Source organism: Anarrhichthys ocellatus, unplaced genomic scaffold (genome assembly GCF_004355925.1).
Source record: "Anarrhichthys ocellatus isolate YVR2014 unplaced genomic scaffold, GSC_Weel_1.0 scaffold83, whole genome shotgun sequence".
NCBI lineage: Eukaryota > Metazoa > Chordata > Actinopteri > Perciformes > Anarhichadidae > Anarrhichthys > Anarrhichthys ocellatus.
In genome coordinates this window covers 859,889-881,931 of record NW_022280113.1, presented here as the reverse complement: position 1 = coordinate 881,931, position 22,043 = coordinate 859,889, and the positions used below count along the sequence as shown (strand labels likewise).

At 42.3% G+C, this 22,043-nt stretch overlaps 1 protein-coding gene across 4 annotated transcripts; it reads left to right on the top strand.

The window, feature by feature from the left end:
* The first annotated feature begins 602 nt into the window (after window positions 1-602).
* pik3r5 (phosphoinositide-3-kinase, regulatory subunit 5) lies at window positions 603-22,030 on the top strand. 4 transcript variants are annotated; one of them, XM_031874626.1, is made up of 18 exons: window positions 603-806; window positions 8,823-8,938; window positions 12,061-12,176; window positions 12,311-12,379; window positions 13,419-13,557; window positions 14,337-14,406; window positions 14,904-15,078; window positions 15,432-15,600; window positions 15,714-15,782; window positions 15,954-16,903; window positions 17,102-17,227; window positions 17,447-17,578; window positions 17,749-17,842; window positions 18,292-18,368; window positions 18,832-18,925; window positions 19,370-19,452; window positions 19,942-20,057; window positions 20,571-22,030. In XM_031874626.1, the coding sequence occupies exons 2-18, from the start codon at window positions 8,839-8,841 to the stop codon at window positions 20,719-20,721; spliced, it is 2,730 nt and encodes a 909-aa protein (XP_031730486.1). In that variant the 5' UTR covers window positions 603-806; window positions 8,823-8,838; the 3' UTR covers window positions 20,722-22,030. The 4 variants fall into 4 exon arrangements, with proteins under 4 accessions (XP_031730486.1, XP_031730485.1, XP_031730484.1 ...); XM_031874625.1 differs by having other exon boundaries at window positions 17,099-17,227; XM_031874624.1 differs by lacking the exon at window positions 20,571-22,030 and having other exon boundaries at window positions 19,942-20,554.
* The last annotated feature ends 13 nt before the right edge of the window (window positions 22,031-22,043 follow it).

The following is a 22,043-nucleotide window of genomic DNA, read 5'->3' as shown; positions in this document are numbered from 1 at the left end:
AAGAAATCAGGAAGGGGGCAAACACTTTTTCACACAACTGTGTGTGTATGTGTGTATATATATATATATATGAGAGAGATAATAGATGTAAAATGTCAATTAGTGTTATTAAGGTCTGTTAGGACTTGAAGTGTTTATTACAATGATTCATCTTCCTTTTTCATTTGCATCATTGGTTTTGAAATGTTCGTGCCTCAAAATCACTGAAAAACAAAAGCTCCCTTTTCCGTGTTTTGTGTTAAGACAATTAAGCACAGTGATACTTGCCTAAGCAAATAATGAACAAAGCCTCAACACCCAAACAAAGACACTTTACTCATTTCTCACAAGTGTGAAAATAGCATTAAAAAAAACAAACACGTCAAACAGATGACTTCCTTTTAGGGGCCAACATCCCTCCATAATCCACACGCAACCTCTCTTTCCCTCTCTCACACACACACACACACACACGCACACGTAGGATTGCACGCCATTGCACTTCCCACCTACACACATACAAGCAGCCTCCCTCATTGTGCTCACATGCACCTCTTTCATTCCACTTCCTGTTTGTGAGGCGCAGTGTGTGCGCGTGTGTGTGTGCGTGTGTAAAGCGCAGGAGTCTGAGCGCAGCAGAGAGCTATAACCAGAACTGTTGCTTCGTCAGCCTGCTCCGCCCGTGCCCAGGATGTGGCTTCGCCTGTTACACCCTGACGTGCGCGGTGAATGAATGGCAGTGGCACTGAGCTGGAGACACTTTGCCTTGGACTATTCAGACAAACACACACACATACAAGACATGGATGCTGGTCGGTGAACTGCAGGTAAGCCAACGGCGGTAGGAGATTTTATTTTGAAGGGCATCGGCTGCTCATGTTTGCATCTAGATATTGCACCGAGTATCTGAGAATATGACGATTTGTGAGAATATGATTTCAAATGATTTAGCTTCATCCGTCCATCTTATATGATGGTGAATTGACACGTTGGGTACTTTTGTCTTTTGAGATCTTTTTTTTCAGTCAACTTTTATTTTATTTAGACTCACGCAAATGTGTTTTCTAATATCCAGAGTTAATTTCTCTGCCACGCGAAAGCCTCGGCCGTCTTGTTTTCTGTCAGAGGAGCTGATGGGCAGCATCAGCCTCATCACTGATGGGAAATGCAGTTCTGTAGTCGTGTTGACACCCCCCCCCCCCCCCCCCCCCCCACCCCCCCTCCACCCCATCTGTGAGCTCACAGGCCCCCCCTATGTGATACCATTTTGGGAACTTCTGCTTTTTCAGATGCCCTAAATGATTAATGTTTTCAATAAACGCTGAGGAAGTAGAGACACAGAAGCACGTGTCAGGCTCCTGGCCATTATCTCGTTTTAAATGTCTGCATCTGCAAATGGCAATAACTATTTGAGCCGGTGTTATCTCTGTGGATGTCAGACATTTTTGTCGTCCCCCCCAACCCTGTTCCTATCGATTTCTGTGGCTGTAGTTGGTCTCACAGAGCAGGTGAAGTGTGTTTGCTTTGCACATTCACATGCAGGTATGGCATCATGTATTTGGATGGGTATAAAAACGGCGCTGGCAACCAGGGATGCAAGCAAAGAATCCTGTTAGTTTCAGATTGACAGCAGTGGTCTTTGAGGACTCCACCCTATTGAAACTCGGCTGAGCCAACGCCTGAACTCAACATCCTATTCCTCTACAAGGACCAACCACTTGAACATGTTCTCTTCAAAGCTGTGTCACGTTCAGGTGTTCTTTTCTTAATCTGAGATTCAGGTCCTTTCAGTATGAGTCAACTTCAGTTAAAATAAGTCAAATAATTATTATTCCAACTGTGTGGCTTTGCAGGATTTTACCAAGTGCAAGTCTCCAGTAATTCTTTTTGTGATTCTGACTCAAGTCCAAGTGTCAAGTTGAATCCAAGTTGAAGGGGGGGGGGTGGTTTGATCGCACAAAGTGACAAGTGGGTAAACTTCACCTCTACAGCCATGAGGTAAGTACTGGTGAATGTTCACTGGACAACTCTTCTCTCTTAGTGGTGTTTCTACTACTCTTAATAAATACCATTACCATCATTTTCAACAGAAAAAGGCAAGCCTTAAATGGTCTGCAGTCCGTGCTGCTGGCCGCCTCCCTGTCGGATGACAACAGAGGAAGGGATCATCTATTCTTCTTAGAAATTGTGAAAATTGCACAACCAGTTTGAATACAATCATCTCCTCCTGTTGAGAAATAACAACTGCCGTGGCAGGTCACATGTCGGGTTTGAAATAGCAATGAAAAGAACACAGATTAACAACTTCGATCGGAAGAACATTGGCCCGCTTTGTCATCGACCATCAGATATCAGATGAGAAGAGAGAAGGATGCCGCAGTGTGTTGTGTTTTTTTTTTAAATTTCACATCTAGCTGAGGTCGATCGCAGTCTCCCAGTGCAACACTGTGTGTTATTCACGTCTCTTCCTGTTTGTCTCTTTACGGCTGTGGTATCAGTAAAATCTTTACTTTCTCATTTACTCATACTTTGAGGTCAACACCCCCGTGCGTGTGGGTGAGCGTATTCATCTCCGCATGTGCACAACACACCTGTTGTTGCAAAGACTTTTTTGGTGTTTTTTTTTTTTTTTTAACCCATATCACATTTAAACAAATAAACAGGATTTACTTTTCCACTGGAAATCCTGGATACTTGCATTCTCCTCACTTGTTGAATGATCATGAAACCAGCGTGAAATAGACCGGGACAAGGACTCACTCAGTCCTGTTGGTGGAGCAGAGTCGCCCATGTTGTTTGGAGTTAAGTGTCGTTACCTGATATTACAGCGCCGGATATTTGCATTAATGGTTGTTTCATCATGTGTTTATCAGGATTTATTGAGGAAGCAAAGACCAGAGGGCGTACGGAGCGGCTTTCGGTTCTGTAAGTCACAGAGCATTCTCTGTTGATCGCCTTTGTTGCCAAGTGGTCAAATCCAGGGTTCAATTCGGGGTCTTTGTTGCATGTCATACCCCTCGTTCACTCTTTGTTTCTCCCATTTCTTTGCTGTCCTCAAAGAAAGGTGAAATGGCCCCCCCCCCCAAAAAAAAAACCAGACAAACAACCTCTTGGTGCTGTAGTTAGATGTACTCAATTCTTCTTACTTGAGTCACATCTATAAAGTTGTTGCAGAAGTTCTAATTGAGTGAGTATAACAAGAAGGAAAGGATTATACTGTAAATACAGCAATATTGCAGTAAAATACAGGAATAATCATCTCAGAGTCACAGCAAATATAAGATTTATTTTCTAAAACTGCCAGCAGACAAAAAAAAAGGCTTAAAAAGTGGAACTTGAAAGTTTATCCATGACCTTGGGAACAGCGGTTGACAGAACAATCTCACCTCAAGGCCAGCATGAAGAAGAAGTCTTTGAAAGCGTTTCCAAATGAAATTGGAAGTGTCAACATGCACAATTCCACGACAGCTGGGCAAAGTGTCGGCCGATGAGGTTCGTGTGACGTGATCGGCGGACACAAAAGGTTCCGGCTGCCCTCCGTGATGTGTGGAGTGCTGCACACTGGTCCACTCGGCCTGGTGAGTTCCCACCGGCGGCGGCCGTTTAAGCTGAAGGGAAGCACTTAGTTACAGGAGAGCTTTGGAGTCGGGCCGCCGTTGTTTCCAAAAGCCATCAGAGGTCAGTTCACATGCAGTAGGTCAGCGGAGAGAAAAGGGGGGGGCTGGACGTGAATATCAGACTCTATTAATCGTAAAGAAAATGACAGGCACGCATACTGTACACACACACACACACACACACACACTCACAAGCTCTCCTCCCTGGTCTGTGGGAGTGTATCTGAGAGTCCGATCACACCACAACAATAGGGAGGCACCTGCTTCCTCAGCTGAGCAGGGAAGCCGTCTTCCTGTGAGGAAGCAGTTGGTAATGGGATCAGTGGGAGAGATGGGAAGTGGCCCGCGAGGAGATGGAAGGAGAAATAAAGACGCAGGTGGAGTTGCAGTGCTGGGACCGCATAGGTTTATCTGTGAGATGATACTCGTAAGAGAGGGAGGCTGATGAAGAGGAGGACAGAAAGACTTGTCCTGTGCTGTATCTCAGCAGGTATTGGTTGATCCAGTGTAAATGTAGTTGTTCTTCCGCTACACAAGCGCTGCTTGATATTGTCTGACATGTTGCAAGTTGCAACCCGTGAAAAAGTGGAAGTGACCTTGTTGACTCTTAGGGATGTGCTGCATACATCCTCTTATGAAACACCGCAGACTCATGCATTTGCAACATGACTAAAAACCCTGCGTAATCAACTATGAGGACACTCTGGAGTTGGGATTGACATATTCAGTCAAAAATCCCAATCAGTGTACATTGTAAGCCCAGGTCGGGGGATAGTCATGAACTGTATCGCTATTGGTTTTGTTGCACATGGACACCAATCGCCAGGTTTTCTTACGCGTCTCTCAGGACGAAAACAATGCCAATGGAAAGTCAATTAGGATCCTTTTTCTGGGGCGCACACACGAATTTAACGCATCCACGTGGTAACGCAACGGTCAGAGCTAGTGAAGTAGTATTTAGTATTGAGTGGTGGGCGGGAGGGAAGATCGATGGGTCCAACAAACGCAAGACTTTCAACCATGAGACCCAAAGTATGTCCCAAAGTAATGTGGTTTTGTTGCCTAAACTTAACTGTACATCGTTATTTTAAGCACAACCATGATATTTTTCCCAAACCTAACTAAGTGGTTTTGTATTGTTGCAAAAACAAAACTGTTAAATGAATCAATAGATGACTTTAAATGATCTTCACATCACTAAAGACTCTGTCTATAAATTCTTTGTGGCATATAAAAAAACCATTCCAGTACCATTCTACTAAGGCTACTGTAAAATGACACCAACACTAAAACTTGATGTCGTCAGCTGAACTACTACCAGTTGATAAACTTCCAAACAACACTTTCACTGCATCGTGCCACCTCATATAGGATCTTCACCTCTTTTATCGCCTCTACGCATCTCCATTGAAGCCCATCCTGGATGCAGGAGTCATCACGACTCTGACTTATTAGTTCCTTCCACTCTGAGCTGGGCTCTCATCCAGCTCTGTCCGACCCTGACAATGACCGGAGCCCTTAGCGCAAGTGTCCAAGCGCGCTCGGCTATATACCTCAGACACAATGCCTCTCTAGGGGGGGGGGGGGCTGCTGAGAAAAAGGGCTAAGTGTTTACCTCTGGGTCTGTCGGGATTGTTGTTGAATGGTAACCGTAGGAAAAGTGGGGGATAATTATGCTTCATTTCTCTGAACTCCTGCCCTGCCCCTCCGCCGCCATTAATGATGAGGTTGGATGTTTGTGCAGTGTATATGTGTGTTGGTACTGTATAATGTGTGTACGAGCACGCGCGTGTGAATATATGAACAATGGGTTGGGTAACACTTCAATAGGTCCCCTGCAAAATCATTTTAAGGCGAGAGACCCCAGGCAAAAACATTGTTTTTCAAGCACTGGTCCACTTTGGTCTACTTTCAGACTAGCAGAAAGAAGACATCCAAAATACACATTTAGGTGTTTATTTTACTAAACGTTGTCTATTTGCATCGGTAGATTTCCCCTAAATTCACCAATAACTTTGCATTAGATAATGGCTCATTTGGATATTTAAACATAACATTTCAGAAAACTTGTAATACAAAAAGAAAATTGTCTTAATCTAAGTAATCGACTGGGGAAGTTTTTTATGGTGGCATTTATTCGTTATTTCTTTACCCTTTTCACCTGTATTGTCATTTTAAATGAGCTTTTTCTCACTGAGCCAGAAATCTCTACTTCAGCAGCACTTACATACACCAAACTTTCAACTTTCATCCCAATCTATATTCTAAAGGTTTTTTATAGAGGAGGTTGTTCATATATCATTCACAGCCTGATTTATGAATTTTTTTTTTATGAGTAAAAACACATGACTCTAATATGTCAACTAAATGAAACAACAATGTTGTACCTGGCTTTATTCAATGTTTTGATTTCTGTTCTGGAAATGTATGCAAATTAGCACATATTTGATCAAATATTGCCTCAGTTAAACAAAAATACTAAATACAAAATAATAATTGCATTAATGTTAGTAATCAACTGGGTCAGTTTCATGGTGATATATATTAGTTCAAGTTATTTTACTCTGTTTGTTTTTTAATAAAAATGAGAATAATTATGTAAAAATTATCATTCACGCGTAATATATCGCAATTTCTGGTCTTTCTTGCAGTTTAACAGGTTGTTTGGCCTGTGACACTTTATATTGTTCTGTACATGGAACACAATCAAAAAAGTGTTATTTGGTGAGTGGGTGCGTAAGAGCAAGTGAGTCATTTGTTAACAGAATTCATCTGACAGCCTTCATTTATTTCTGGCTTTCATGTGAAAGGGGGAATTTGTCTCTTGTGTCTTGGGAAAGTTTTAGAAGATGTAATCAGGCAAAAATAGTTTTTGAAGTCATTGCTCATTTCTGTCCGTGTGCTGAATTACACTCTGAAAGGACTGATGTGAGCACATCTGACTCTGATCAATAAGATCAAAATAATTACGGTTTTCAGAATCTGGCTTTTTTTGTATATTTTAGAAACAAAAACTGCTAAGCTGGTCAAATTCTAAAAAGACTAATCTTTAAAAAAAAGCTTCTTTCGGGAAGTAAAGTTGTTCTGCTTCTCAAATTTAGTTTCCCAGTATTTTGCACACAACATACAGATACTGTATTTCCATGGCAAAAGTCTAAAATGAGGTAAGGCTTTAAAAATATATCAAGGAGGAACATAACGCACGACCATACAAAATCGAACAGACTAGATTTTATCAATCAAAACTAAATTTCACAGATACGTGCAGTGTCTGATTTTTCTGTACATTCATAGAAATAATATATGATATTGTTTTGTCAATACATCTCATTCACTGAGTCAATCCCCTACTTCCATCCAGAGAAGCTGCTGGTCAGTGAGCCACGTCATCCGAGCTTGTGTTAAATGAACTGTGTGAGAAAATTAAATTCTTGCCAAAAAGCAATAGAAATGCTGTATGTTTACAAAGAATATGTGAGGATAATTCATAACTCTAAACAACCCAAAAAACTCATGTTCAGAATGTTAATAATTCAAGTGAGAAGTCGGGTCATTTTGTCATAGACTTCTATACATCAGAGGAGTTGCCCCCTGATGGCCAGTACAAAGAATGCAAGTTTAAGGCAATTCCACATTGGCTTTACTTCTCAGACCCGGAGGTTGCCGCCTGGAAGGGGTTCTTCCTAATAAATGGAGAGGGGCAGCAACATAGACCCCCTTTACACTGATCAACCACTGTACGACTGCAATCCGTTCATCCAAAAATACATTTTAAAGGGGGTCATACTGTACACGCACATTGTGTTGACCGCCACCTGCTTCTGTACAGAGGTTACTTTTTGGGTCAGATCATATCGGCTGCCTGCTTGTTCCCCCACAAAAAAACCTGTGCAGTTTTCAGGGGAATTCCAAAACCTCGCAATGATGTAGTTACCAGCGGAGAAGTGGTCACTGTGCAGTTTTGAGCATACGTTTACATTGAAACATTTTCCCTGGTTGATGAAACAGTCTGAGTCGACTTGGTTGTGTTCGGTCACAGACTCACTTCACTCAACATTTGTCATTACACAGCTGCCGACATGAACATTGTTTATCGTTGTAAATCAGTCACTCTCCCGATGGGACGTCCCCGCTATCTTGTTATGCATATTGCCTCTGATGAGATGTGTTCATAACAGAACTGAAACAACTTGCCACACCTGGGTTGTCCTCAGATGCTGCATGAGAAACAGCCAAATGCTAAATTGAAAGCTATAAAAGTGAAGTTCAGCACGACCGGGTGGGTCAGTGCTGAAGACATGATGCACTTACACTGTTGCGGTCATTCTGGAATTATACATTTGAATGTTTTTCACTGATTTTGTTTTACTGATTTAAAAACTGAAATCAGTGGGGGCTGTTTTTTCTCTTTTACCCCTCCATAAAAGTCATACGGTTAGTCATGTTGGTTTCGGTGTGCCTGAATGTTGCTGTTAGGAATAGTTGTCTGTTTTGTTTTTTTACACTTATTACTCAACATCTACCCGACCAGAGTTTCAATAAGTATCCCGTTTATAAAACTGCCAATCCCTTTGTGTGTGCTTTTGTGGCTGTTTGTTGTTGTATGATATCATATTTAAATATCGTATTTAAATATGTCCAATCGTATGTGATTGGACATTTCAGGTACTATGGCAACAGAATAGCAACACATGCGACGCTATCTGTATTTCCTTCCCCTTAGAAATGTCCCATTTCTGGCAATGTTAATTCTGTTATATATCACATTTCCTTACATGTAAGTGCTTTACATTTAAAGACAAAGTATAAAAATATAGGCATAGAAATAAGAAAATAGGTAGCATAAACAACACAAATATAAGTATACGGTAGCATATACAAGTATACATCAAACCACACAGCTATAAAAAAAAAAGAAGAAACAAACCTGTGCACTATCACATAGCTGTACATGTTACCAACTGCAAGAAGCAAGTGCGACCAAATGAGTTCACACACACGGTGTGTTATGCATCGTGTCTTCTTAGACTATTTTACATACTTACCGGTTTATCTGCCTTCATGCAAAAATAAAGTGACAAGGCATATTCATGAATAGAGAGGAACATGTGGACATTATGCACACATTCAATCGCATTTGGAGATAATATTCCACAGAATGCATGAATGGGAATGTATTATATTCTGATACTTAATATCGGCTCTGTCTCCCGTCCCTCCGCAGAAAACCTGAGCGGTGAAGATGCAGCACACCTCATGCACGGAGGACAGGATCCAGCATGCTCTGGACAGGTGTCTGGACGGCCTGAGACAAAGCCCCACAGCAGCACAGCATTGGAACGGTAAGACACAAGAGGCTACAATAGTGATGAGGACGACAGCTAAGCTTTGGTTTAAGATGAAGCATGTAACGAGAATGTTTCTGCACTGCTTCAATAAAGATGAGTGCATTGATGTGGGAATTATGACGTATATTTTCAGTGAAAACTTTACAGCTTAGAAATGAGAACGTCACACAGAAGCAGAAACAAGCCACTTAACAGAACTGAGCTTTTGGTAATGTTATTAGTTCCACCTGTGCATGTCAAAATTAGTTGGTGGTTCAAACCTGTGCACATGGGCCTCCGCCACGTTCATGTCGAATTAAATATAAGTTTTCATGTTTTGTGGATGATGCTAATTTGTGCAACTTTTCCTGCATATTTTCCTCATCTTCAGGCTGGTTTTGTGGATTTCAGCAAGTCATGGTTAAACGTGTGATCCTCGTTACCTGAAGAGGTTGGAATGAGCCATACGTTTCCAAAACGTTACGTTTCTACGTAGAAACCTGTGGTGCATTAGCAGAGTACGTTAGCACATCATTAACTAGCGTTAGCGTTTCTATGCTACGCTAGCTACTAAACGTTTACCGAATGCACATGCTGCTTTAGCTTTTCAATGATTGTAACAGTGAATAAAGAGGAACAGTGTTGTTCCTTAATTCCATTGTCTTCTGTCTCGATCACCAGGTGATGTTGTGGTTTACTTCTACACTGTGATCTGTAGGCTTTAGCTTCTGTCTTTATCTTTTAAACAGTTTTCTCTGAATCAGTTTGACATCCTGAATATATACTTCAATCATGTATCGTTAACCTCTCGTCTAATTTTCTCTGAAATGACTTTTTTTAAATTTTTTTCAAAAATCAGATAACATTTATTAAGTGAGTGCAGTTAGTGACAGTGTGGGCTTCATGGTAGCAATGTGGGGCGGTGCTTAGCGAAGGGTCAGTCGAGCAGTCTTGCTCGGCGGCTCGTAGATCTGCCGTTGAGTCAAACCTGTGACCCTCTGTTTCTCGGAAGGTACAAGCGACAAATGTTCTCAGAAATATCGAGTACACACTAACACATTTAAATGTGATATGTGCTGCTTATAGTGCTGCCTCGAACAGAGGGCAGTTGTTTGTTCTCGCTTTGTCAACACAAGAGCAGCGTGCGGCATACGAGTATACGTGTGTCCTAGCTTGTTGTTGGTGACACTGCTTGTTGTTGGTGACACCGCTTGTTGTTGGTGACACTTTTGGGTGCTGGCGGAAGCTGTGTGAATAGACAGCTGGAAGGAAGTGGTGGCCCAGACCGCAGTGTGTGAGTGAGGCATCATGGGGCAGGAGTTACTGTGGTGCACTGTGTGAAGACAGAGCACAAGATTAAATCAGCATCAGCCTCCCGCATGTCAACCAGTGCCGGATAGAGTGTCGCATAATTACACAAACATGTTCTAGGGTTTTATATCCCGATAGACTGTGATGATGTGATTTTTACATTTAAAACATGCTAGCTGAAGCTGGAGTCTGCTTTTCATGTTTTATTCTCCTCCTCACTTCATAACTCCATCTCCTGTTTAGACGATTTCCAGGGATTTGTATGTTGACTACGAGTGTGATTACATTCATATGAAGTCAAGTACTGAGATATTCAAATGTACATCTCAAGAGGATCATTTGAAACTTGCAGCTTCATTTCCAGTACTGGCATCTTTTCAAAACAAACCTGTGGAGCTCTCCAGCAAATGTGCAAAACACACCGTTGTGAGATGTTGGATAGGGCTCCCGTGTGCGGAGTAATACTGCAACTGACACGTTTCTTGGAAAACATTTCTGCGGAAACCTGAACAAGTGCTGATGTGTTACTTCCTGAGCTCCTCAGAGATGCAGTCGGAGCCGTTGAGACAGAGGGATCAAATGGAAAGTAAGGTGCTTGCGAAGAGTCATCAATCACCCTCAGTGTTTTTTTTATGAGCCAGACATCAGATTGGTGTGGTTTGAGATGCTGTATGCCCAGCTCTCTGCCGTTGTTTCATCTCAAGTTTCCATTTCACATTTTTATAGAAAACGTCCAACTGAAAGTTTCCAGTGGGCCATTAATGATGTGTGGGTCTAGTTATCCCCAATTCTTTTTTGTAGATTTCACTTTAAATCCTCTACATTTTAATTTTGATTATTATTATCATATTTAAATGTTTAGTCCCAAAACAAGTCTTTTGGGGAAGATACCTTAACTCTGTTTTCTTGCAGCAGGAAATCTGTCATGTCAAAACATCCAAACTGAAACACCGAAAAAACACCCCTGAAGTGCACCAGCGCACTGACAGTATGGACTTTAAAGTTCTGCTGTGAGGACTTCAGTACAGTCTCAGAACCAAACACAAGATTTCTAACCTTTACTTTATAATGCTGTGCTGTGCATATGAAGACATTAGATGCAATTTCATTCTTAAACGCTATTCGAATGACGTTCATACCCGATTAAATAAAAGCTAAATAAACTTGCCGTTTTGTCCGACCTCCGTTTCTCAGCATGCATTTGTTTTGTTGTTTTGGGATCACTAGTGTGTCTGCTGGCTCTGTTGGAGCACAAACTGTTTGTTTTTTAATTTATTGCCCTGGCTGTTTATTGAATATCCTTAGTGATGAACTCTGTTTCCTACAGGTGTGCTGCAACCCTGACAACATACAGTCTGTTGAAGTGCTTAATATATGCGTGTGCACAACTGATAATTAATTCTACAGCCATTATTTTCTTCAACCCACTGATCATCTATCATTACAAGACCGTGCAGTGTGGCGCAGCATTGCTCAGATCCACAGAGCTTTATTACCGCCGCAAAGGAGGTAATAAACTGCTACTGCACGATTTTCAGGAAACTTGGTGGAAGGGTGTGGCATAGGCCAAGGAAGAACCGGTTGAATTTTGGAGCGGAGGTCTGCTCTCTCCGAGTGCCTTTTTTAGTCGTGAAAGTTGTTATGGGTAAACTCAGAGCTTGAGAGGTTACAGTAGAATAGGCGACTGTCGTTTTGGAGCAAAACTGTTGTGGTGAGGTAAAACATGTGACTTCCGTCTTCTGACTCTTCTGACTCTTTCTATGTTTAACATAACATGTGGGCATTTTTGCAATAACACGAGTCCACATGTGCTGCTTTTCTTTCAGTGCTGATGTGCTCGGCGGGTCAGTCAATGAACCGCTGGAGCCTGGAGGAGCTGGTGAAGAGGGACCCTGAGAACTTCCTCATCCTCTTACAACAGATCATCAGGAAGACCAAAGAGGTGAGAGGTCAAAGGTCAAGGAGAACATAATTGTCAACTGGTGATATGTCCTCACTGCTGCAAGACAGTGCTGTCATTTCTAAATGTTCGGCCTAATCAATGCTCTCTTTCTGTCTGCCTCGATGTTCGTTCAGGTTCAGGAGCAGTGTCGGTATGAGCTGGTGGCTCCCCTCGCTATCATGTTCTCCTCCACGTTGCTTCAGGTACATCCAGATATTATCAAAAACTTCCCCTCACCTCTCAGCACCAATCAGAGTGTCACACATGTGGAAGTGCCCTCTCAAAAGTTTTGTTGGTTCCTCAATGCAAAACCACCATGACATCATTGGATATCTAATTCATTGATATATTACTGGTTAGACAGGAGAGAGAAGAAACAGCCACTGTTTGATTGCTTCAATAGGTTGACATGATTCTATAAATGTATTCTTACACTAATTACTTTCACTGAAATGTAATATACTTCTTGTGAGTATGATTTTTTCAGTAGGAACCGGGAACCCCAGAGTTCAGTTTGAGCTCTGTTGCAACTGATAATGTTACAACTTTGAGGTTTTGTGATGATGTCACAAATGTGCTTTTAGTTGTTTACTGTCATAAAGCCTGTAATATAGTACATAGTACAAATACAGTGGCTAATGCAATCACATTATTACACTAAACTGGGTTACCTCATGTAACATGTGACATGTTTGTCGTTGATGATGTAATATTAAAATCAAGCAGGAATGTAGTAATGGCAAAGAACAAGAAAAGTGTCATATAAGCCAATATAGTTATTACTATCGTCTGTTTAAGTTGTGTTGCACCCTTTAAAAATGCATAAAAGCCAATTAAAGGGAGACACTTCAGGTGAATAGGGTAAAAAATAAAATTAGGCATTATCATGATTTCAGGAGACTGGAGTCTACAGATGCAAATAGACAAAGTAGTAGTAAAGGAACACCGAATGTGTGTTTTGAATGTTTTCTCTCCACCAGTCTGAAAGAAGACATATTATGGAGGCGAAATTGCCGAGGGAGAGAAAACGATTTCTGCACAAAGTGTCTCCCGTAAATGTACTAAATTGGTATAATACATCACATTAACAGGTTTTTATTATGAATCTGATCCATCATTTAATTTAAAACCTCCTCTCTTCAGTAGACGGAGTGGTTGGTCCACTCTAATGCAGGAATCCATAAAGTTATTGTCAAAGGTGAGGATGCCCACTGAAATATCTGATCTGTGCCTCGGTTGCAGACCCCATACTGTCCTCCGGACACAGAGCTGCTGGAAGAAGCCATTGAGGTGTTTCGCTGCTTCCTCACATGGCCCGAGCCTTACTGCAGTGTGTGTAGAACCCTCCTCACCACACTACAGCTGGAGATCAAGGCCCCAGGTAAATATAGATGGGTTCGTTTTGCCACTGTGTGTGTGTGTGTGTGCGTGTGTGTGTGTTTCTAAGCTGTCTTAACTGAGTCTCTGGATCCCTACTGTTGTCTTTCAACCCTGGTGATCACTCTCCCCCTAGTGACAAGTCAAGGAAATGCATTTAGGGTGGAACTGGTGTAAAAGGGCACTGCTTATGCCAGAAACACTGGTAGCAACAGCATCAATGACAAAATAAAGCACGTTCAGGACCGAAGGGCCAAAAGCACAGTATTCAGTCCTTTGTTGATTTTGGTTTAATATTTGTGCTTATCTTAACTTTTGTAACTGCAGTGTTAAGCAATGCATCACACATGAAGCCATCATGGATATGTGACGGCCCCGGGATGTTTCTACATATTTCCATTGACATTTAAGCCACTTCTTGAAAGACATTAGTAGATAATACTACTAGCATATTGTACTCGAGTAAAGGTACTGTTATTTTAACAGATTTCTTAAGTAAAAGTGAAATAAGGCTACGAATGTAAAAATGAATCCTATTCTTCGATAAAAGTAAAAAGTAGGTCACCTAAAATGTACTCAAGAGTTAGTGTTAGGCCTAATAGGTGAGCACTGCTGAACATAATGATCTGCTGTAAGGTAAAACTAATTCAGCGCGTAGGCACCGTATTTCATGATGATGCTGTAACGTCATGAATAACACTGTTCTTGTCAAGTTTTTAATTCAGAAACCATGAGCAGATGGAAGAGAAAAATAATAACTTTATTTTTCTATTTTCCTCACAGGGATTTCCTTTCAGAGACTTGTGAGAGAAGAACAGTTCCTTAACACCCCCAGCCAGAGCTCCAAGACCATGTAAGTTCACACAATAAAAACAAACTGTGCTCTCTATAGACTGTAGAACTATAGAATATGCTACATGTGCTCTATGTATTCATTATTTAGGATTTATAGCAGAATGAGTAGCTCTTCAGTTTCTCATGCTCAACAGTTGTTGGTGATATTCGGACTGTAAGAGTGCACATGTAAAACTTTCTCTTCGATCAGCGGCCATTTCTTGGGGATCTATTTTCAGTCCAGTGCAGACTGTGTGTTATCTTTGCACCTTCTGCTTTCTTGTTAAAATGCACCATCTGATCTGACACCATAACTTTTGAAGTAAAAAAAAAAAAAAAAAGGTTGTCCACAAAAATAATAACTGAACTTAGGTGATTCGCACTTCCTGACCTGAAAAGTCCCCTTTCATCCCCCTCTCCACCCACCCAACACCACCGCCATAGCAACCTGTTGCATCGTCGTGTGAATTTGCATACATGTTCAAACCAGTGACGTTATCTGTGTGCTGCCTGCAGGACCGTGCTCCTGATGAACCCGTGCGAGGTGCCCGCTGACTTTCTCTCGGTGGCTGAGCAGCTCAGTCGCATTCAGCACTCGCAGGAAGAGACCTACATCAGACTGATCAAACACGCCTTCCAGTCCACACTAGGCACCAAATACCCGCTACAAAGCATCCACAGAGCCCTGCAGGTAATGTGCTCACAGCTCTGGACCATGAACTAGAGTCTATGGTTCTTAAACACAATTAAACGATATTTTGAGTATAACTTTTGTTTAAAATGTCCTTTGTGTTAAGGGGGTAGAATTAGAGAATCAAGTGTCATTTATAGAGATATGAGTAAAAACTACATTTACCTTTAAACCCTGTTTATATGCATTTAATAAGAACACCAGTAGTTTATGCAATACCAAGGAAATGTTTCGCATTACGTCTACTGTAACCAATACAAGCCATCACTGTGTAAAGAATTAGCCGGGATACAATGCAAGAATGTCTCAAGACATGTACCTTTACTATACCATCTCGTGAATACACTTTGCAGGCAAACACTGTGGATGAATTGGAGTCAATCTTCTCCACGGTGAGTGATGTCTTAGAGACGGCCGCTGCCATGAGTGACCCCCTGAAGGGCCGCGGTCACGTGACCCAGGGACTCGAGCAGCTGAGGGAGACCATGAGAATACCAGCATCCAACGGAAGGAAGTCTGATGGTAAGCGGGTAGATTTCATGAACTGGGGGATATAAACACTCTTTGTCACATTATAATATTTCAGTCTCCAGTGGTTATTGCTCTGAGAGTTATTTTTATGTCGTCTCTTTCAGGAATGCTACAAACTCTACCCTTGCCGACAGCCAAGTGTTACATGTTCCACTGGGAAACGGATAACTTTGGTAAAGTATTCATGATACTTTATTGATTCATACACAGGAATATCTTTCTGCTTTGAGCGGCACCAGGAAATCCAGTCCCTGTTTTTAACCATATTCCTATTTATTTGAGTATTTTTTTTATCTTTCTAATTGCTGAATGGGATTGATATTTGTCTTCTTTGATCCCTGCAGATGTTCTCAACACCCTTTTGGAACACGAGGCTGATGACCAGGTCATGAATGGGCAAGCTGAGGAGGAAGAGGAGGACGACATTGATGATGATGATGATGATGATGATGATGATGACGATGATGATGATGATGAGGAGGATGAGACAGAGATTGATATCGAAGAAGACGAGGAGGGCGAAAACAGAGACGAGGAGGAACATGGATTGGAATTGCCTTCCATGTCCATCATCCCTAACGGCTGCGTCGTCAACCACCGTGCCTCCACCTTCTCCACCATCTCCTCCCTGTCCACCGCTTCCAAAGACTCCATGTTCTCCACCTTGTCCATGGCCTCGGAGTCCTACGCTCCGTCCCTCTACTCTGTCACTTCGGGCGGTGACAGTGACTACTTTGACGACTCCGACGACTACATCTGCTCCTCCCCCGTCGCTGAAAAATGCTCGCCAAAGTCCATCAACAAAACTTCGTCCCGGTTCAGCCAGCACTTGTACCGACTCTTCATCAAACCCAAGAGACCTCGGTCGCTATCTCGGGCCAAAAGCTTAGGAAACACAGAGTCGAGGGACCGTTTAGTGGTGCGAGAGAAGCGCTCCAACTCTCTTCCACAGCAAGTCCAGTTACGCTGTCCTGAGCCCTTCCTCCAGCCACAAAGTCAAACTCTCAGACACGTCTGCTTCCGAAGGAGGCCCATTCTCAGCAGCGATGAGGACAGTAAGAACACTACGCTGAGGGTGGTGGTGTTTGGTGCTGATCGTGTGGCAGGGAAGGTGGCCCGAGCCTACAACAGCCTGAGGAGGAAGGAGAGTGCGTGTCCACGTCTCAGCAGGGCTTTCAAGCTCCAGTTCTACTTTGTGCCCGTGAAGAGGGACTCGGCGGCAGGAACGGGGAGTCTGAAGTCTCCTAGTCCTGTGGTTCAAACTGGATCTCCAAAAGGAGCCGCCCTGTCTAATGTGAGTAAACCAAACGTCATACATTGAACACAAGGTTTTGTTCATGACACCATATCTAATTCCTTTTATGTGTAACATACTTGGCAATAAACGGTTCTGATTCTGATTCTGATTTACTAAGCTGTCAAAGACCTGAGTTGTACTGTACAGAGTGAAGAAAGACTTCCGCTGTTGTAATTGTTGCTTTTGCTAAAGCAGGATCTTCTCCTCAAGGGCGCAGGGGACAGCACCAACGACATTGCCCATCTCCTTGGTATGTTGGACCCTTGGTACGAAAGAAACACCCTTAGCCTGCTTAACTTGCCCGCCAACGTCGTCTGCCAGGTACAACTGGAGTCCAACTTTCACACTGCCTAAACAAAACTCAACCTCTCACGTTCATCCAGCTAAGAACATCTCCATTGTAGTTTTATTATTACTCAATCAATATGTATTCCAGAGAACTTATAAAGCCTGGAGCATAAACACCTCTCAAGACGACATAAGTAACTCTGCTGCATTATCGTGTGAAGTATTAATGAATTCTTTTGCATTGCTCTGCAGCAAACCTCAAAGACGGAGTCGGAGTTGTATGCTGGTTCCTATGAGCAGCGTCTGCCCATCCTGGCCGACTTGGTCCTGTACTACTGCCGCTATGCTGCCCGGCCTGCTCTGATCCAGCTCTATCAGGCTGAGGTCAGTTACACTCTTACACACAAACATCACACACAGCCATAATAAACTACATGCATCCCTGCCAGGGGCCTACATTAGAAACATGTAAGCCCCGGTATCCAGACTTACTGTGAACAAATGTAACAATGTCCCAAGTTCAGTGATTGATTGAGGAATCCTTGGTGTTGCAGCTGACGTTAGCGTGTGGTGAGAGGAGGACGGAAGTGTTCGTCCACTCCCTGGAGTTGGGTCACACTGCAGGAACGCGAGCCATAAAGGCCATGGGTGAGTGGTACACACAGGCCACACACACGCACATATCCGAGCAACCGTGCCAGCAATGCACTTTAATGCGTCATCGGTTTTTACAAGGTTAAAGCTGAACTACATTTACAATAGCGGAACATCAGTTATTTCTACATCATGATTCAGTCTACTTCTATTTTTTTCTAGTTTCATTTGTCGCTTACAAATTAGCTTTTTAATTTCCTTTGGAGAAGTACAATTTCAGGGAAAGCTCTTTATGCCTCATGCCCCCTGATTAGTTGCACCTTCTGCTTTCTTGTCATTTCATTGTCATCTACATTACATTCTGTCACAATGCAGCAATTCCAGTGTTCATCTTGCTCCACTTGTTCATAAGTCTGAATGTTCTGTACTGTAGCAATATTTCTTTCCAAACAGCATAACTGAAACACTGCTCTCATGGATCACTAATGTGTGTGCGTATATAGGTGCTGCCAGTAAACGCTTTGGTATCGACGGTGACCGAGAAGCAGTGCCTCTAATGTTGGAGGTGGTGTACAACAGGGTAAGCTGGTGATTTGGTTCCCTATCCAAATGAAAGTCTTGAAATGGCACTTTACAGGAAGAATATTCATAAATTACGAGCAGAAAATGTGAGCAGAAACACGTCCCGTGATCTACTTTTGGAGCACGTTTACCCTAATTCAACTGGTTTCGGTTGTGGTCACTTCTCCACCCACAGGAATTGCGCATCGAAATCGTGTGGCAAAATAGTCTGGTAGACAGTCACGAGCATGTGCCCCGTCCTCTGTGGTCTCTGTGGTGTGAAGCATTAGAGACAAGGCGTCCCTGTTCACTGCGGTCACTCATCATCTGTCCTTTATCTTTCAGGAGATACATTATTTCCCTCAGTTTGAAATATTGTTCCCAAATTCAAAAGGCAGCACGTGTCTCTCATTTCCCAGTATTTCTTTGCGCTTTTTTTCCAAAAAAACTGCAATAATCGTATCCCTTCTCCTCCCATTCAGGTGGTGATTAGCGGGAGAAGCCAGTGGAAGAGAGAGACCAAAGTCTGTACGTCGGTAAACTTAACCAAAGCATGCAAGAATCCTGAGGCACTAGGTACGCTACTGCCACTAAAGCTACGTGCTGAACTGTGCTTGATAGAGTGCTGCAGGATTGGGTCCTAAAACCTAGAAATGAGTCAGTGTTTTTGCACTTCCGGTTTCCTCGGCTCAAGGCCAATGGCTTTTTTGTAATTAGATGCCTGGCTTTTTTGGTTTAGATGCCTGAAATAAGGCCTGTGGTTTTTTTGAGGGAACCAGTGCTGTGTCATCTCTGCAGCACTCTATTCAGACCGTAAATTAGCTACGTAGAGATTCAACATCACCTGATAATTACTGTTTAGGGATGAAAGGAACATTTGTCATTAGTCAATATGTCAACAAGCATTTGTGTCTCCAGTTAATGTGAAATACAAATCTCTTTTGGATATATTCCTTTTGACAGCGATTACTGTCGGTTGTGTAAGTGTGCTCACTATGTAATCAAAACAATCTCCGTCAGACTCAAAGATGGAGTGCCTGCAGCTCACGATGACTGAGGTCCTGAAGAGACAGAACTGCAAAAGCAAGAAGGGCTACAACCAGGTGAGCTTGACGCGACATCAGCCTCTCGCTTTTAACAAACAACTCTGCAACACGTTCTCTATTTAAATACAAACACCTCTGTCTTGCTTGATGGAAAGAAAAAGCCACAACACAGGCAAGACTGGCGTGTGTTCTGCCAAAAGTAGTATTTGCTCAATATTGCAGCTTCATCTCTTCACTTCGGTTAGATGCAGAGTTTTTGATTCGCAGCAGTCGTTTCGCACCTCAGCAGAGTGGTCAATGCTCTCTTTACAACCCAGGGACAAAGACAAATGCTTCAATAACAAAAGTAAAACAACTCAGACAAGCTGCAATAGCAATGGTTCGTCATGTCAAATGATATGCAAATATATATTGCACAAGGTTGAAGGAATTTTCCAAACATCTAGCCTTTTTTTTTTTTTTTTTTTTTTTGTGTTTTCTTCATCAACATGTTTATTCATGAGGTGCCGTGCATTTCGTTCTGCTCTGTTCTCTCTCCTTTTGTAGCAGCTGAGCGTGACGGAGGTGAAGGTGGATAAGGTGCAGGTCGGCGGTGCTGGAAACACAACCTTTGCTGTATGTCTGGACCAGGATGAGAAAAAGATACTGCAGAGTGTCACCAGGTCTGGACACACACACACACACACACACACACACACACACACACAAAATGAGAAGTGTCCTAAACAGAATCGTTTAAAACCTGTCCTCACACACACACACACACACACAGACACACACAGAGGAATTGATGTTGACATACATAGTGTCTGGAAAAGAAGTGGTACACCTCAACTTTTGAATCTTTCAGTTCTGTAAAGTGGTGGTAGTGTAGCTCCCCTAGACCGGCTCCCCTGATCATGTGACGTCTTCAGCTTAAATAAGTTTCACATGTCAGAGAAATGATTTCTCGCCTCAAAGACAGATGAGACAGGCTTATTATTTCTTGACGTATTCTTACCACAATTTCATAGCTCAGCTGCATCCTCTGCAGCCAGATACCAGTTTCCTCTCTGAAAACACACACGTGAATAGAAACACACACACACACTTCCACCATCCACTCACAAGTCACAACCTTCGCAAGTGTTGTTGTTTACCTAACTAACCCATGTGTCTCCCTCTGTCCCACATAGATGTGACATATCAGTCTGCTACAAGCCTGACAGCTCCGCCGACTGGAGGCTAAGAAAAGCCCCGACCTCGGCCCAAATCCAGCCTCTCAACCCCAGCTTCTGCTCCCTCCTCTGCCTGCCCATAGTCACTTTCAGCGGGGCTCTTCCCTGAAACTGACCACTGGTTTGAACTGGGTGGTTTGAAAGGAAATATTCTGCCCAACTATTCATGCTCTCAGTAACAGACACAGACTGAGGCTGTAGTCAAGTTCACATGATGGTGGCCTGAAACAGCAGTGGGATGCAACACGATGGAAAAGAGGGGCCAATCAGGAAACAGCAGACCCGGCCTGTGATCGTCAATACGAAGACATATCAAAGAACACGAAATAAAAAAGAACGAATATCTACAATAGTTCTAATGATGCGCAGTCCAGCTTCCTCTGTGCAAAGCAATCATTAGCCGTTGTTAAGGAAACTGTTGAAATTACATTCCAGGAGTTTCAGTTCCTTTTTTCTGGCTGACGGAGAAGTGACCGTACACACTCACAGTAACATTAGAATGTAAATTGGTCAGGGTACATCGTCAGGGTGTAGATGGGTTGAAATAAGCCTGGAGATCTCTTACCAGGAGATGGAATGTTAAAATGTGGACATCGTCTTCGAGTCAAAGTTTGAGAACTTGTCTCTGGATCAACCGACATGGGACATGGAGGACCAGGGGGACATGTACTGTGTAATGCCTCCATTAGGGGTGATTACGGGACTATGTGACTATATCTGAGAATGGACACTATGGACTTACTCAAAATGTCAATAATATGTTTGTAAAATATGATATTGCATGCTTTAACTTGAATGCTACATCATAATGTTTGATGTCAGTCATAGATGGGAATTTAGTGATAACATTTCTCCTAAGGAGTTACTGTTTTAACTGGAGTTTTAAATGTGACCAGCAGGGGGCTCTGTTGACATTCCAACCGACTTCAGTTGAAGTAAAGATTACTTTAATATACCATAACTGTAGTGAAGTCTCACTTTGTAATAACTGTAATGGAATATATGTACAGACCATAATTTAGCTCTCGCAAAGTGCTAACCTTTATTTCATCAAGGGCACAGATGGAAAATATAAATTTGATATTGTGGTGCTAAAAAAATACCTTTATAAAAAAGTAACTGATTCGTTGCACTTTGCATAATGTTTGACATTTGAAATATGTATAAAAATTGCTGTGTTGCTGTAAAGGGATAATACCCGGATCACCTGACCGAGACTGAAATGGTAGCACTGCAGGTAAATATCTTGTGTTGAATTGGAGCACTTGAACATTAGATTAATAAATTAGGTACTTTTATGTTTATTTAGATAAATGCCCTGCATGCCTTCACTATTGCAAATGCATATTTATAATTGTGTGTGTATCATCTATGCAATGGAAACCAATCTTCATTAAAATGGATGTCTTTAATCCTCATCATATTTGCTTT